General features: G+C 37.4%; 1 protein-coding gene across 1 annotated transcript in view; it reads left to right on the top strand.

Moving 5' to 3' along the window:
* ZC3H12D (zinc finger CCCH-type containing 12D) overlaps positions 1-18,643 on the top strand; it is a 181,516-nt gene extending 162,873 nt beyond the window's left edge. Inside the window, exon 3 of the mRNA XM_044069013.1 lies at positions 18,405-18,643. Coding sequence (XP_043924948.1) covers positions 18,405-18,643 — 239 coding nt within the window. The remainder of the gene's footprint in view (positions 1-18,404) is intronic.
* Positions 18,644-19,018: the final 375 nt, after the last annotated feature.

Here is a 19,018-nt window from a genome sequence, read left to right as displayed (position 1 = left end):
TATGTCAGGCAGAGTTCACCTCTGAGTAAGTGGTATGCAACCGAGTACAGCTGGAGTTTCTTGAGTTGGGCTGCATAGGGCATCTGTTTGAGGCCAGTAATCCTCTTGGTGAGGTACTTTTGTGGCCTTTTCAGCTGTTGCAGGTGTTTTGTAAGGTACATCCCAAATGGGGCATTGTATTCTATGATGGGTCTAATGAGTGATGAATAGAGAGGCATGAGTACATAATCCAATTATTTATAGATATCAAAATTGTATACCATGATTACTCTAGCAGGTCATTTGCATTTCTTTTCAGAGATTCAGGTCATACAAAAGACTCTCTACAGCAAATATATATATATATATATATATATATATATATATATATATATATATACAGTATATTCAACCTGGACAGTGGCTTCTTAATATATGTAAAAAATAGGTATAGCTGGAATTAATAGTCATTTTTCTTAGATTTCTTTGTTTTAACATCTTTGTCAGCAACAGTAACAGTAGTAGTAGTACTAATGGTGGTACTATTGGTAGTACTACTAGTACTTGTAGTAGTATTAGTACTGGTATTAATACTGGTAGTAGTAGTGTAATAGTACTAATAGTGCAATAGTACTAGTAGTAGTAGTGAAGTAGTAGTAGTAATACTAGTAATGTAGTAGTATTAGTAGTAGTAGTGTAGTAGTAATGATGTAGTAGTATAATAGTAGTTTCTATAGTAAAAATGTAATAGCAGTAGTAATAATAGTAGTAATACTAGTAGTGATAGTAGAATTATTAGTGGTAGCAGTGTAGATGCTGCAACTTAAAGAATCTAAGGAATAAATCTCCTTGGTACTGCCAGTGAAATAACTCAAGATTTCATGACACTGTACTTTAACATTTTGCAGTTGTTTGTTTGCACTTGTTTGCACTGTTCATAAGGGGCAACATTAAAATCTTTCTTACCCCTGAGAAGGCAGAAATTCCTTCTGCATGCCAAAGTTATGATGTACTGAGCTTTGAAACAAAGAACTTAACATTATGTACCTTATGAAGACATTCTTGATTCCTTCTATAGATCTGACTATCTGAACATTTCAAATAGACAAATCTTGGTTGAGCTGCTTCTGAAATTGTTGAAACTTGTATTTGACCCTTTTGTCATGCTAGACAAATTTACAATCATCATAATTTGCATTGTTACTCCTCTTATTTTAAAACAAACAAGTTTGTTATTCCCATATTGTAGGAAAATGTTCAATCCATTTCTTTATTAATAAATATAGCACATTACTCTGATTCTCCAGTTCTAGTTGCCACGGTGGTATGGCGGTAGCGTTGTTACCTCACAGCAAGAGGTTCTCCCATTTGATTCTCGGCTGGGCTTGGGAGTGCCTTCTGTGTGGAGTCTGCATGTCCTCCCCGTGGTTGGGTAGCATTCAAAAGACATGCGTGCGTAAATGGGCGTGCCTTCATTGAAGGTTGAGCATCGAGCTGGCACATCGGCGTTTTGCAAAAATCTACTGCCAATCATTAGCGGACCGGAGTTTTGCTGTGGTGACCCCTTACCGGGAAAAGCCGAAAGACAAACAACACCTCGGATTCTCCAGTTCTTTCAAAGAACAAGTAATTGTTAATTTAAATTTCAGTCTAATTCCCATTAGTAATTAAGACAGTTGTAGGCCTATTTCTTGAACTGGTGACTACTTATACCGTGAGAATAGCAAGTAGCAACCTGGTGATGAAAAAACATTGCACAATGTATTATATCATTTATTGTATGCACTATTGTTTCTTCTTGCTCATTAGTCCGAGATCAGCATTGGTCTTAAGTAGTATATTTTAATTTCTGGATGTTTGCAAAGTTTAATAACTCATGGCTTGAAAATAAGGACCATTACCTAAAATAACTTTTTCTTGAATGACATGTTTTAAAGATATGCTCTTAAGGACATTGATGGCTTTAGTGTTAATTGCACTTTTATGACCTCTGAGTATTTGGAATAAGAATCCATGCAAAGTCGATAATGTTACACTTTGTACTGAAACAAGACTACTACTGCTTTGTTCAAAGGATGACCCTGTATGTCATGTAAAAACATGTCCTTTTCTTGCATTCTAGTTAGGGAAAGATGAACAAATCTCTCATCTCTATATTTGTTTCTCTATTTGATCCAAAATTTTAGGTCAGTATAGAATATATTTTGCTCCTTCCTGACATGAGTAGAACTAAATCAGATTTCTGTGTCTCTTCAAGCAGTGTCTCTCTCATTAGACTTAGAGTAATAACTCTTCCCTGAACAGTAATCCTTGCGCACATACAAGTTTACCTTTGTATGGACACGATAACTGTCTCTCTCTAGGTATTGCAGACATTTGGTCTGGTCAGTCATTCATGAAGCCTTCTTTTCAATGACTGCATTTCATTCTCTCATACACTTCTTCCATTTACATGATGTCGTAGCAGACAAAGATTGTCTGGACCTATTTCTCATAACCCCCTTTTGCTGTATAATGTACGTCCTGGCGAGTGTATCAGCCACATGCATTTGCTTTACATCCTTGCACTGGACTTTTGGGCATGTTGTGTCAGTGTTACAACTAGTCTTCATTGACTAACTTTAACTTGAAGTGTTACTGGTCATGCAACATCACAACACATCAGGGTTGCAGCCACTGTAATAAACCTTTTCAGCATCTCAGAATGTCATTTGTACTCAGTAGACCAAAACCAGTTTGTATCATGCACTAGTAGCTTAGTGAGCAATACTGTAATATCCGATAAGTTGAACATGACATTTGAAGGATACTGATCATGAAATATCATAAGCTTTGCCTTGTATCTGCTACATATTAATTAGAGCACTGACCCTTCCCAAATGTCAATTCAGACCTTCCAGTGTCAGTATAGGGCTCATGTATTTCAAATTAGTCACACGTTTTTGGCATTTTCTTTTATTGCACTTTGGCACTTTATGGCTTAACCTAACAGCCTAATGGGTGTTGTATTGTGTAGTTCTTTGACAGCTCCACATGACCACACATCATCTATGATGTTAACTGCACCACTAAGACCTTCTGTTATTTCATCAACAGCTCTCTAGAAAACGTCTGGACAATATAAGAAATGTGTAGCTGCAAAAAGGTCTGTAAAAGATGACAGCTTAAGGTTAGCTTCATCCAGATTGATTTGCCAAAAGCCTTGATTTACTTTAGTATAGAACATTATTTGGCATTGGAAATGATGGGACAATGTCTTCAGTAGTCTGAAGTGTCTAGTATTCTCTTGTAATCTATTTGCCCAGATACTGAGGTTCTATGCATGTCCTTAGCATCCCTTGCCTAAAGATTGCAGTCACACTATATACAATTTTGTGAACTGTACTTGTTTAGCAACCATAACATAATGTATCATTCTTTTCTGGATCTATTTTGATCAATGTGGTATTCCTCTGGGAAGCAGTCTAATCCAATAAATAAGAAATTTCTTCAAACTACAATTTAAACGACTTGCACCTGTCACCCCTAGGCTTTCGGATACTGGCCAAGGCTCTTGCTGCCCCCATAGTGCCTTTTTTAGGCAAAGCTCAAAAGGCAAGCCCACCTCCGTAAACAACACAAATAAAAAAATGAGGGTTATGCTACTCAATGCCAGGAGTTTAAATCTCAAAATGCACATGCTCGAAGCACTCCTCAGTATGGAGAACATCGACATCTGTGCAGTAAATTAAACCTGGTTCAAGGCTCTACAGAGCACCCCAGCACCACCAGGCTACAACTCATACCACACATTTCAGCCACAGAACATGGACCGAAACACAAATGGAGGGGGTGTATCCATATTCATCAAGGATACCTACACCTCCAGGTTAGTGGCGCAGCATGATACCTCCGAGATCATCCATTTGCAACTAACATCAGGCAAATTTGCAATGCAAATTGTGGCCTGCTACAGATCACCCTCCATGACCCAGGACCACCACTCCACCTTTCTGGAGACACTGGAAAACATGAAGGTCCTACTGAACACCCTGATATTGGGCGATTTCAATTACCCTACCATTAACTGGGAAACCTACGTAAGTACAAACTCCCAGGTCCAGCGCTTCCTGGAATTTATCAGCTCAAATGCCCTGGATCAGCTGGTAAACTCCCCTACCAGAGGTGAAAACATATTGGACCTGGTCATCACCAACATGGGCGACAGGTGTTCCACACCGGAGGTCAACCCGTCACTGGTTAGATCAGACCATAAACTAATCACTCTGGATGTCCACACCACACTACCACCTCCAACCAAGGAAACCACAGTGAAAATATTTTCTATAGCAAACTTTACCTTACTTAAGACAGAGGTGGTAAGTTTCACAGCCCCATGCTAAAGGATAACAGTGTCCAAGATGCAGGAACCTTTACAAATGCACTCTGTAAGCACCTACAAGGATGCATGGATCATGCCATCCCTAGCAAAACCAAGACTCACTCCCCTAAGAGAAGGAAACCAGTCTGGTAGACCCCTGACATAAACAGGCTATATAATAGAAGGAGGAAAATAGTTCAGAAAAAAAGCAAATCCCAAGAAGGAAAGACATCCCTGATCAGTATCAGTAAAAACTAAAGTCCCTCATAAAATTCTCCAAGGCTAACTTTGAAAGAAAAATAGCCAGGGATTCGAAAGATAACCACAAAGCCTTCTTTAGCTATGTCAAGAATCTAAGTGGCAACTCGCAGATATGCTCTGAGTTAGTCCAAAATAGCACAAAATATACTGAACCCACTGATATTGCCAACATCCTGGCAGATAGATTCAGTGCAAACTTCACCCCCCTCTCACCCCCAAAAGGGCCCACAACAATACCGGAAAAGTGTAGTGTCCCAGAAATTACAGACACACAGGTGAAAACAGCCCTTTAAAAAGCCAAAAGCACAGCGTCAATGGGGCAAGATGGTGTCCCAGGCTGCGTCTTGCACAAACTACAGAATGAACTAACCCCCCCACCTAAACACACTGTTCAACCTCAGCCTCTCCACAGGCTACTTGCCCATAGAATGGCACACAGCAACGGTTATTCCGCTCCACAAAGGAGAGGCCACAACTGACCCTGGTAACTATCACCCCATAAGCCTAACTAGCCTGGACTGCAAGGCTATGGAGCACATCATCATGGAACTCATTAACAAAGACATTGGGAACCTCCAAACACTTGCCCCGACCCAGTTCAGCTTTGTTAAGGGCAGATCATACCTACTAAACCTGGTTGACTTCTTCGAGACAGTCACCAAAGCCATAAATGAGGGAAAGATAGTTCACACAGCCTACCTTGCCCTTGCCAAGGCTTTTGACACCATTCCCCACCCGGGAATTATAGAAAAACTCACCAGCCTGAACAGAAACACCTACTTCAAGAGATGGGTTGCCAACTGGCTTACAGACAGAACTCACACGGTAAGAATTAGCAGGCTCCAGGTTGATTCTAAACCAGTCACAAGTGGTGTCCCACAAGACTTGGTCCTGAGACCCCTACTGTTTGGCATATACTTCTCAGAAGTACAGGCAAACACAGGAGGACTATGGCTAACCAAGTTCGCCGATGACTGCAAACTGGGAGCCATAATTGACTCTCCAGCTGACACGGACAATCTCCAAAAGGGCCTTACTGAGACGGACACCTGGTGTCAAAGTCATGGTCTCAAGATAAATGTCAAAAAATGCATAGTCATCCCATTTGGGAAAAACAAAACACCCATGAATCACCACATAGGTGGCAGCCCCCTTAATACAGAAGAGGTAATAAGATATCTGGGGGCCCAGGTAGATAGTAATCTCTCCTTTGACAATCATATTGCCAAAGTAGTTAGGAAATCCTTCTATGTAGCCCATCTAATTACTAAAGGGTTCGCATCTAGAAATAAAGAGGTTATAGTGCCCATCTACTCGTCACTCATCAGACCCATCATAGAGTACAATACCGTTTGGGATGTACCTCACAACACACTTCCAACAGCTGGAAAGACCACAAAAGTACCTCACCAAGAGGATTACTGGCCTCAAACATATGTCCTATGCAGCCCGACTGGAAAAACTCCAGCTGTACTCAGTGGCATATCGCTTACTCAGAGGTGATCTCTGCCTGACTTACAAAGCCATGTCAAACTCAGAATTGATGGACATGCTCCACCTAAATAAATCCAAGTCACTGCGAGCCACTCGCTATAGTGAGCTAAACCTCACCACAACAATAAATAGAACATGCTGGAGGGATAGATTCCTGTCACAGAGACTCCCCATGCTTTAGAACAAAATTCCTAACTACATTAGGCAGAGCCCCTCACTAACACTCTTCAAGAAAAACCTTGACGAGTGGATGGGTAACAGAAAATACACCCCTGGGATCACTTAATTGGCTGTTCTTGACAGAGGCTCAGTTAATTAATCAATGGGATGGCGAAAGCTGACACACACTGGCTAGGCTTATAAATGCCGTCAGGCAGATAGCCTAGTACCTACCTATGAACCTATGAACCTAAATCTGCACTGCCCTGATTAAACTGCTTTATTTGCTGCTTATCATTTGCCTATATTGATACCTGTGATGTACTAACTGTATTCATGCTACTGCTCCAGTATTGCTATTTGAGAAGGTGTCAAAGAAGGTGTCAGTACAGTTTTTTTGAATTGCTCTGTACCTGCATAGTGTAAATTTTCTTTACTATACCAAAATTTTCACACACTACAAAATCTAGCATATTTGCTTGGTTTACTGTATTTCACAGGAACAGCATGAAAAATGGTTGTACTACAGAATCTAGTACATCTCCATGGGCACAGCCTGAAGCATGTTTATACTTTCTGCATTTGTACTGAAATATAAGTAGAATCGGATGTGTTGGATTCATTTTGTGACCAGAATATCCCAGCCAAGTGCATGCAGATTTAGAAAGAATAGATAGTGTTTTGGATAAATTTTGCATTTTGCACCAGTATCTAGCATAAAAAAGTACTGTTTTTCTGACCAAGCAGTGCCCTCATATCTACATTTATCAAAATCTATCTATTTATCTATCTATCTAATACCCCAAACCTCAGATTGCAATGTTATCAATGCCAATATTGTTCCTTCTTCAACATTCTTCTCCACTACATTATTACTGTAAAGCTTCATTTTAGCGGATTCTATACTCTTAACCACCTTATTTTATATATTATTGATGTTAATGCATGTAACTTGCTGCTGTATTCATCCTCGTTGTATATGCATATGTAAAAACAGTTCTAAAATGAATGCAATACTTCGTTCCACATTGTTGGTATTTGTATATACTGGAGGTTTTTCTCTCCAGGTATCCTTTGAAAATAAGAAATAACATAACTGAGCATCCAAATCATAAAAACAGAAAGGAAGAAAGAACGAAAATTAATTGGTTCTTCCCTTTCCTTTTAAGACTCAATAATATTTAATTTTTCAAACAGATTCCTTAAATTGGTTACATACACTTTGGATCATATTCTAATTTTCATGGAACCTGCAGATTTTATTCTGGTGTACTCATCAGTCTGACTCTGACTTGGTCATTTGTAGTGCCACATACAATTCAGGGCTGAATTCATAATGCTACCATGAGATGTACACAGCTTTGTACACTTCACAGTACCTCTTTACTATTCAGCAAGCACCCCTACAAGGTAATGTACAGTCTTCCAGTGCAAAAATATGCAGCACTGTGAAGGGCTGACCCGATGGCCATGCTGAATTCTAATGAAGCATTCCAGGGAGAGAGAGACATATGCTAAATAGCCAGGAATGCATCTACATGGCTGAGTGACTTGAGAAAGCATCAGCCATGCAGACCAGCAAAGCCACCCCCAGCATGTTGCAAAAAGGCCACGCCCAACTGCTGAGCACCAATGTGGTGGGGGGAACCACAAGACATCAAGGTTTACTTTAAAAGTATAATAATAGCATCAACATCAAAACATGGATTAGCAGATATAGGGAACCACCAGACAGCATGTATTATTGTTCAAAGTGCCATATCTGCATCAACATTATTACAGGGATTGGGGTGGGGGATACACTAGACCACCAGGGATAGCTCGATAAAGTGCTGTTCCAGTACCAGTGTTACTACAGGGATTGGGGATGGGAGGAGTAAACTAGACCATGTGCAGTATTGCCACTAGTGTTAGCAGGGTGATTGGGGAAGTGCGTGGCTACATCAGTAAAGTGCCATAACAGGACCAAATATTACTAAGGTGATTAGGGGTGGGGATATAAAGTAAGCCTTGGTGGTTCAGTGTATTTGCCATAATGGCACCAATTGGATTAAGGGGGTCAGGGGAATGGGACAACCACTGGACACCATGGAATACTTTAAGAGCAATGATGGCACCAATGATACTGTGGGGGTTGGAAGAGTGAGAGAGATACACTGAACACCAACAAATTCTCCATAAAGTGCTCTAAGGCACAGAAAAGCATAAGAGGAATAGAAAACTATACCAGACACACTCTAAAGAGCCATAATGGCACCAAAGTTAATGCGAGGATTGGAGACATGGAGTACACCATTGGAAACCAGGGACAGCCCTTAAGATTAAAATTTAGCAGTAAACCAGTCTGGGTCAATCAGTTTATTTTTTTTCTGAATCTGTCACTCTCTCTCTCTCTCTATATATATATATATATATATATATCTATACATATATATATATATATATATATATATATATATATATATATATATATATATATATATATATATACACACATTCACACACACATGTATATGAGTTAGTTATAAGTTGATTTTTTTCTGATTTTACACACACACACACACACACACACACACACACACACACACACACACACACGTGTGTGTGTATATATATATATATATATATATATATATAGGGGTCTACTTCAGAATGTTGACCGTTCAGAATGTCGACTTTCATATGGCTGACACCATGTGATCGACATTCCGAAAGACCAACTTCCTGAAATAGCACCATTTACCTACCTGTAAACACAGTAAAACTGTGTTATGCAGGGGGACAAGCCCCCTTGCACCCCCCACGTGGGGGGGCTGCACCTCCAAACCCCCTGCTACTTATATAGTCTCACTCCAAGATTGCACCACAGTGCAGAAAAGGGGAATCTCCCAGTCCCGCACTGTAGCGGTATCTCCGCTATCATTTCTCAGCCTTTCAAACGCTTGCTCATATGGTGTTGGCCATATGAGTTTCGAACATTTGAAAGTTCAAACAAATGAAAGGCCCCCAAATATATACATAAATTATTTTTTAGATCAATCCAAAACAATGAAAAAAAATCCGTAAATCATTTTTTTAGATCAAAATAAAACAATGAAAAAAAATCTCTACTCTCCAAGAGGGGTGCACCCCTCACAAGCCTCCTACGTATAGATTATTATTTTATAAATGAAACCTACTTACAAGTTACCAATCAGCTAATAACTATTTTTCTTTAAAATTATGCTCAATGGTCATGGCATGCTACTCCACAACCCCATATCCATACTATTTCAGCTACTGCCCACTCCCTGCTGTGCCATGACCTCCCACAAAGTAATGCCAGCGTTCTACATTCCATCAAAGTAATGCCAGAATTCTAAATTCCATCAAAGTAATGCCAACATTCGACAATCCATCAAAGTAATGCCAGCATTCTACATTCCATCAAAGTAATGCCAGCATTCTACATTCCATCAAAGTAATGCCATAATTCTAAATTCCATCAAAGTAATGCCAACATTCGACAATCCATCAAAGTAATGCCAGCATTCTACATTTCATCAAAGTAATGCCAGCATTTTACAATACATCAAAGTAATGCCAGCATTCTACAATCCATCAAAGTAATGCCAGCATTCTACATTCCATCAAAGTAATGCCAGCATTCTACATTCCATCAAAGTAATGCCAGCATTCTACAATCCATCAAAGTAATGCCAGCGTTCTGCAATCCATCAAACTAATACCAGCATTCTACATTCCATCAAACTAATGCCAGCATTCTACAATCCATCAAAGTAATGCCAGCATTCTACATTCCATCAAAGTAATGTCAGCATTCTACAATCCATCAAAGTAATGCTAGCATTCTACAATCCATCAGACTAATGCCAGCATTCTACATTCCATCAAACTAATGCCAGCATTCTACAATCCATCAAAGTAATGCCGGCATTCTACATTCCATCAAAGTAATGCCAGCATTCTACAATCCATCAAACTAATGCCAGCATTCTACAGTCCATCAAAGTAATGCCAGTATTCTACATTCCATCAAAGTAATGCCAGCATTCTACAATCCATCAAAGTAATGCCAGCATTCTACATTCCATCAAATTAACGCCAGCATTCTGCAATCCATTAAAGTAATGCCAGCATTCTACATTTCATCAAAGTAATGCCAGCATTCTACATTCCATGAAAGTAATGCCAGCATTCTACAATCCATCAAAGTAATGCCAGCATTCTACAGTCCATCAAAGTAATGCCAGCATTCTACAATCCATTAAAGTAATGCTAGCATTCTGCAATCCATCAAAGTAATGCCAACATTCTACAATCCATCAAAGTAATGCCAGCATTCTACATTCCATTAAAGTAATGCCAGCATTCTAAATTCCATCAAAGTAATGCCAGCATTCGACAATCCATCAAAGTAATTCCAGCATTCTACAAGCCATCAAAGTAATGCCAGCATTCTACAATCCATCAAAGTAATGCCAGCGTTCTACAATCCATCAAACTAATACCAGCATTCTACATTCCATCAAACTAATGCCAGCATTCTACAATCCATCAAAGTAATGCCAGCATTCTACATTCCATCAAAGTAATGTCAGCATTCTACAATCCATCAAAGTAATGCTAGCATTCTACAATCCATCAGACTAATGCCAGCATTCTACATTCCATCAAACTAATGCCAGCATTCTACAATCCATCAAAGTAATGCCAGCATTCTACATTCCATCAAAGTAATGCCAGCATTCTACAATCCATCAAAGTAATGCCAGCATTCTACATTCCATTAAAGTAATGCCAGCATTCTACATTCCATCAAAGTAATGCCAGCATTCTACAAGCCATCAAAGTAATGCCAGCATTCTACAATCCATCAAAGTAATGCCAGCATTCTACAAGCCATCAAAGTAATGCCAGCATTCTACAATCCATCAAAGTAATGCCAGCATTCTGCAATCCATTAAAGTAATGCCAGCATTCTACATTCCATCAAAGTAATGCCAGCATTTTACAATCCATCAAAGTAATGCCAGCATCCTATAAGTCATCAAAGTAATGCCAGCATTCTACAATCCATCAAAGTAATGCCAACATTCTACAATACATCAATATAATGCCAGCATTCTAGATTCCATCAAACTAATGCCAGCATTCTACAGTTCATCAAAGTAATGCCAGTATTCTACATTCCATCAAAGTAATGCCAGTATTCTACAATCCATCAAAGTAATGCCAGCATTCTACAATCCATTAAAGTAATGCCAGCATTCTACATTCCATCAAAGTAATGCCAGCATTCTACATTCCATCAAAGTAATGCCAGCATTCTACAATCCATCAAAGTAATACCAGCATTCTACACTCCATCAAAGTAATGCCAGCATTCTACAATCCATCAAAGTAATGCCAGCATTCTACAATCCATTAAAGTAATGCTAGCATTCTACAATCCATCACAGTAATGCCAACATTCTACAATCCATCAAAGTAATGCCAGAATTCTACATTACATCAAAGTAATGCCAGCATTCTACATTCCATCAAAGTAATGCCAGCATTCTACAATCAAAGTAATGCCAGCATTCTACATTCCATCAAAGTAATGCCAGCATTCTACAATCCATCAAAGTAATGCCAGCATTCTACAATCCATCAATGTAATACCAGCATTCTACATTCCATTAAAGTAATGCCAGCATTCTACAATCCATCAATGTAATGCCAGCATTCTACATTCCATTAAAGTAATGCCAGCATTCTACATTCCGTCAAAGTAATGCCAGCATTCTACATTCCATCAAAGTAATGCCAGCATTCTACATTCCATCAAAGTAATGCCAGAATTCTAAATTCCATCAAAGTAATGCCAGCATTCTACATTCCATCAAAGTAATGCCACCATTCTACAATCCATCAAAGTAATGCCAGCATTCTACAATCCATCAAAGTAATGCCAGCATTCTACAATCCATTAAAGTAATGCCAGCTTTCTATATTCCATCAAAGTAATGCCAGCATTCTACATTCCATCAAAGTAATGCCAACATTCTACATTCCATTAAAGTAATGCCAGCATTCTACAATCCATCAAAGTAATGCCAGCATTCTACAATCCATTAAAGTAATGCCAGCATTCTATATTCCATCAAAGTAATGCCAGCATTCTACATTCCATCAAAGTAATGCTAACCTTCTACATTCCATTAAAGTAATGCCAGCATTCTACAATCCATCAAAGTAATGCTAGCATTCTACATTCCATCAAAGTAATGCCAGCATTCTACAATCCATCAAAGTAATGCCAACATTCTACAATCCATTAAAGTAATGCCAGCATTCTACAATCTATCAAAGTAATGCCAGTATTCTGCAATCCATGCAGTAGTTAATTGCATATGCTAGCATTCAGACATTCAATATTGTGTACGTTCAACCAAAAAAAAAAATATATATATATATATATATATATATATATATATATATACATACACACATATATGTGTATGTGTGTGGGTGTGTGTGTAGATACCTTTTATGAAATACAGTAGGAAATGACCATAATGAGGGTACAATGTCAATAACTTTACTAGAACTCACATAACATGCATCCCATTAGGTTGATACACCTTCTTAAACTGAAAATGCCTGTACTCTATACATGTCTTACTTGTTAGCCCCATCACTGCTATCAACTCTCTCATGTCAGAAGTAAGGGATATCTCTGAGAGCAGGCAGATGATGGACTTTCATTTTCTTTCACGGCTCAGCTGCTTTCAAGCATCCAATGGCTATTTGTACTGGGTAACCTACCCAGGTATGTACTCTGTTAGCCTAACACAACACAGACTGACTAGTTTGTTAATTTTGCACAAGGCTAGGAAATATTAATTCCATATGCTGCTTTATTATTATTTTTTCTGGGCTCTCCTTGAAGTATCCATTCATGAGGCTTCCCTATCAGCACCACATTTTTCGCCAGTTGTTTTTTTTTTTACTTTCCTGGAAGGTATCATTATTTGCACTAAGCAGCAGGGATATCATTAAACCTCCCTAGCTGTCCACAGCATGCAGTGCCATAATGTGATTGCGTGTGTACATGTGCTAGCGTCCATATGTGTGTGATCGTGCATGCGTGTGTCTATGCTGCCCCATGCACACAGTTCCAAAGGCTACATGAACTGGAGTGATCAACAGGTTCTAGTGCCATTACCCTTCTATTTTGTGTCCACCCTGCAGCAAGCAACTAAGGTACACATCCTGTACCTGGAATAAAATAACCATTCAGCCATTCTGCAGCTTCTCAGTCCTACCCCTCTGCTGCTGGGTTTACTTACTTGCTGAATCCATGCAGTGCAGCTCAATATAAGTCACCTGTGTGAGTTCCTTTGACTTTAAGATCCTTCTTTATGATGTGAATGTTGTGAAATCATGCTCATAAAATGTAGAGCTCACTTCATATTTTTATTTTTTTTTTAATTCTGTGAATGAACTGTTTTATATTTGTTTTACTGTAAAAACTATTGGTAATAGTTTTTTGAGAAGTACTTGGATGACTGCTCATTAATAAAGAAATGGCAGAGGTTTTCCATATCTCTTTGCTTGATACATGTTTATATATGCTTTCACACTTTTTAAAAACAATGACAGCCTCAAAGAGTTTAAGTACACAAGCTCCATATATCAGAAAGACAAAATAAAATGTGATACAATTATAGGTGTGGGTATGAGGAAAATTTTAACAATATAGTAAAGCAGCAGAATTCATGGAGCAAAAATAAATTATGGCAAATGCTAAGCACAACATAAATTATTAACAGCTAGGACTTATGAACTGGGACAACTATATAGCATCAGAGCTATTGTTATTCGAGTGGCAGTGCTTTAACTCCATACTATCTTGGTTTATAACTCATGAGGTGATGGATGACCTCTTCTGCCTTGTATAAATTACATAATAATAGTATCATTTCAAATCACTTCATATTTTGTGGCAACTTATTTTATTTTTCTTACACTCTGCTTAAGATTTGGTTTAATTGTACTATTCAACACATATTCTACAGTTTTTATATTTTTACCTTTAACATGCTTGGTGCACTAATTTAATAGCACTAGGGTAATCCTTGCATGTGCGAGTATGTAATAAGCAGTGCAACAGAGAATGTTATGATGGGAGATCTGTTTAAAATAGTATGGTTTCTCATCATGATCAGGTTATGTGTTTGTGTAATGGATGCCAAGAATCTTGACATCCATGTCAAGATCACATAAAACAACTGAGATATGATTAAAGAGAAACAGTCACAATTCTTTCTAGTACATGTAACATTCGTTGTTGAATAAAACTCTTAATAGTGTCCAAAACTAAATGTCCATCTTATGAATGAATGGCTTAAAAAGCTGTTAGACAATTTAGTTCTCACATTTTTTGTTTTGTGACAGCATAGTACATTACAGCTTTTAAAGCTGTTTTAGCTGCTTGCTGCTTTTCTGTGCTAGCTGGCTCTGACCAGTTATGGCTCTGACTAGTTATGTTCTAGTATGAGATTAAAGTTTAGCAACTGAAAGGTGCTTAACAAATGTCTCTCTTGTATCAGAAAGGTACTCATTGTTGTCTTTTTTCCTGAATTCATGGTACTCCCTGCATTTCTTATATATATTTTTTTTTTTTGCAAACAGCTAAGCAATTATATGGAATATACTAAAGGATCTAATGACTTTCAGTCTGCTTGATATCTGACTATTAACCCGAAGGAGAAATGTGCATTAAATGAGCATTATGAATCTATATACCTTCAGTGTAACCTTGGAAATTTCCTGGCATACATTATCTTAGACCTTGTATTTGATCTACTAAATACTACAGTGGAGATTAACAATGAAAAGTTAGTTGCACTAATCTATACCTATAGAGTAAGCAAGACATAAGATGCTCCACTATAGGTACCTAAAACTAGTATTGGCAAACTTAAGAAACTATAAAATTCAAACAGTATAGTTCAAGAAAATAGACTGCTGCCACAACACAGGAATGCATCGATACTAAAATGTATCAGATACCATTAAGATGCAAAAAGGTCTGTAAAAAATGACAGCTTAAGGTTAGCTTCATCCAGATTGATTTGCCAAAAGCCACGATTTGCTTTAGTATAGAAAATTATTTGACATTGGAAATGGTGGGACAACGTCTTCAGTAGTCTGAAGTGTCTAGTATTCTCTTGTAATCCACTTGCCCAGATACTGAGGTTCTGTGCATATCCTTAGCATCCCTTGCCTAAAGATTGCAGTCACACTATCTATATACCATTTTGTGAGCTGTACTTGTTTAGCAATCATAACATAATGTATCATTCTTTTCAGGATCTATTTTGATCAATGTGGTATTCCTCTGGGAAGTAGTCTAATCCAATAAATAAGAAATTTCTTCAAACTACAATTTAAATCTGCACTTCCCTGATTAAACTGCTTTATTTGCTGCTTATCATTTGCCTATATTGATACCTGTGATGTACTAACTGTATTCATGCTACTGCTCCAGTATTGCTATTTGAGAAGGTGTCAAAGAAGGTGTCAGTACAGTTTTTTGAATTGCTCTGCACCTGCATAGTGTGAATTTTCTTTAGTATACCAAAATTTTCACACACTACAGAATCTAGCATATTTGCCTGGTTTATTGTATTTCAAAGGAACAGCTTGAAACATGGTCATACTACAGAATCTAGTACATCTCCAAAGCAACAGCCTGAAACATGTTTATAATTTCTGCATTTGTACTGCAATATAAGTAGAATTTGATGCGCTGGATTCATTTTATGACCAGAATATGCCAGCCAAGTGCATGCAGATTTAGACAGAATAGACAGTGTTTTGAATAAATACTCAGATAATACATAATCTTAGACCTTGCATTTGAGCTACTAAATACTACAGTGGAGGATAACAACTAAAAGTTAGTTGCACTATACCTATACAGGAAGCAAGACATAAGATGCTCCAAACTGTCTCGTACAATGCAGGGTAGGGCAACAATGTGCAGTGTGAATATCTTCACCTAGTTTTGATGCCCTCAAACAATTTCTAGCTGTATACTTACCAGAATAACTATAGGTTCCTAAAACTAGTATTGGAAAACTTAAGAAACTATAAAATTCAAACTGTATAGTTCAAAAAAACAGACTGCTGCCACGCCACAGGAATGCACTGATACTAAAATGTATCAGATGCCATTAAGCTGGCACACTGAAGCATTCTTACAAAGACAAATGGCTGGAATAATTTTTTTTGCTTAGTTAAGTGATACTGAAGAGCACATGCCACTTGTGTACTGAAGTAGATGAGAAGATGCTATATGTATTTACTACACTGACAATAAAGAATATTTATTTGTCTGTTCATTTGTTAAGGAAGTAAGTGGACGTGCCAGGGATGATTTTCAGTTCTCTATTAAATCAGTGAATTCTTAAAATAGCAAATTCTGTTTAATTGAACCTTTTTGTTTGAAACGGCGAAATCTTGAACACACAGAACAGCAATTTTTTTCCCAGGGAAAAAATTGACTAGGCCATTTTCAGGACTTTGCCATTTCCTCCACTATGGTGCAATCTCAGAGTTGGTATATTTAAGTAGGAGGGGGGATTTTTTTTTTTTTTTTTTTTTTTTTATGGAGCAGTGATTTTATTTTTTCCCTGGGAAAAAAATCACTGTTCCGTGTGTTCAGCATTTTGTCGTTTTGACATTTTAGGATCGATTATACAGCGTTCGCTATTTTAAGCATTCGCTGTTATAATATAGACTCCGATTTTCAGTCATAAACTGGCCCAAAGATTAACAAATAATACTGAATTTCTACAGTATTTTTACTTACAGAATACACACATTGTAAAGATATCCAGTAAGGTCAGAAGGAATAAAGGGATAGTAGTGGTAAAAAATGTGTAAAGATTAAACAGATATTTAATGGGCAAAGAATAAAACAGTTACATGGAATACACATAAAATCAGAATATAATCCCAGAAGTGTCAAGATATACTTTAGTAAAATGGAAGTGATATGACATAAGACAAAACTAATTAACCATTTTCTCTATATCATATGAAAAGGAAAGGAGGAGGAACCTTAATAACTTATAGTTAAATAACAGAAGAAAAAAAGTAAAAGGAAAGCCAGAAAAGACAATATGTATTTATTTGTTAATAAGAAGCATGGGGTCTATATTAGAACATCAAAGTTTTAAAATATTGAATGTTCTAATATCGAACCCAAAACAGTGAACGCTGAAAATAGCGAAGCTGCAGAACACCAAATATTTTCCTAGGGAAAGAATTTGGTTGGCCATTTCTGTGGCTTTGCTATTTTCAGCACTGTGGTGGAAAATTACGGGTCAAGTTCAGGTAAGTGTGTGATTGTGCGGACGTTAGGGTTAGGGCGCGGGTTAGGTGAACAAATCTTTTAGGATGTAGTAGCTGATTTCACTTCATGTTTCTGTTTCCTTTATGATTTTTAAAGATTATTGGTTCTGATAATTGGTTTGATATATATTTGCTTTTATGTCAATTTGAAGCAGAGATGCTTACCAAGAAGAGTACATAAGTTTGCACTTCTAACTCTGCATTATCACATGCTGGACTGACTCATGTTGAGTTAGCTCAAAGTGTTGGTTACACTCTCCTGCTTTTGGAGGAGATGCAACATAAGCTATCAGGCAAAGGTAGGGTAACAAAACAAGATTGTTAATTGAACAATATTTTGTTATAACATTAGCTTTTCATATATATTTCACTCTGGCATTGAACAAATGGTTCTTTATTGCACATGCTACTAAAATAAAATTTATATATAATGCAATGTTTTCTACTTTGAATTACTTAATTCAAATATGCTGCATTAAAATTTGTATGGAGACAATAGTTAAAAAATTGTACTTGTAATCTGAAAGTTATCTTAACAGGAGTTAATATGGGTGTCTGTAGTTTTTTTTTTTTTTAAGTTTGGTTTTTCTGAAGGAAATATGTTGTTTAGTATTTAGTTTTATAAGGATGTCAAGTACAAGATTATGTTTCACAGTACCATAAAAATAGATATCTTTTCTAAATGTCTTATGGGTTATGCCCTCATTAATTTTCGGAATTCCCTTCTTGTGTCACCTAGACCAGCATGTTCTTGAAGAACTTGAAAAACGAAGAATTTTGGTTTACACCCCATCTCGCAAGGTCAATGGCAAGCGAGTTGTATGTTATGATGATCGGTACATTGTGAAAATTGCCTATGAGATGGATGGAATAATAGTTTCCAATGATAATTACCGGGACCTGCAAAATGAGAACCCAGAATGGAAGCGATTTATTGAAACAAAGCTTTTAATGTACTCATTCGTCAGTGACAAGTAGGTGAAGTATGAATGAAACATTGGTGTTTGCAATTAGTGGGATAGTATATAGTATATTTAAAATTCATAATGTAGCCAGTTTGTGTTTCATAGTTGTTTTTCATGAATGATGATTTAATTATTGCATCTGACATAAGTGCCATCTACTGTGTACTATTGTAATTTATCAGATTTTTACATAAAATTTTGAAAAGATGGTCACTATTGATATGACACCCCGACCCCCTGTGTAAAATTGGAAAAAGGGGGTTAATGCTGATCCTGATGTCAATTTTGAAAATTTTCAGTTTTTAATTTGTTCAAAAGCTTTTGTTTTTCATTTATTTTTTATACTTTTTTAGTATACTAAGCTGTTCTAACTGATAGAGGTGTTAAC

The sequence above is a fragment of the Protopterus annectens genome, chromosome 1.part0, assembly GCF_019279795.1.
Source record: "Protopterus annectens isolate FY-2018-M chromosome 1.part0, PAN1.0, whole genome shotgun sequence".
NCBI lineage: Eukaryota > Metazoa > Chordata > Ceratodontiformes > Protopteridae > Protopterus > Protopterus annectens.
Note: the sequence above shows the minus strand (reverse complement) of the source record. Positions and strands in the feature narration are given on the sequence as shown.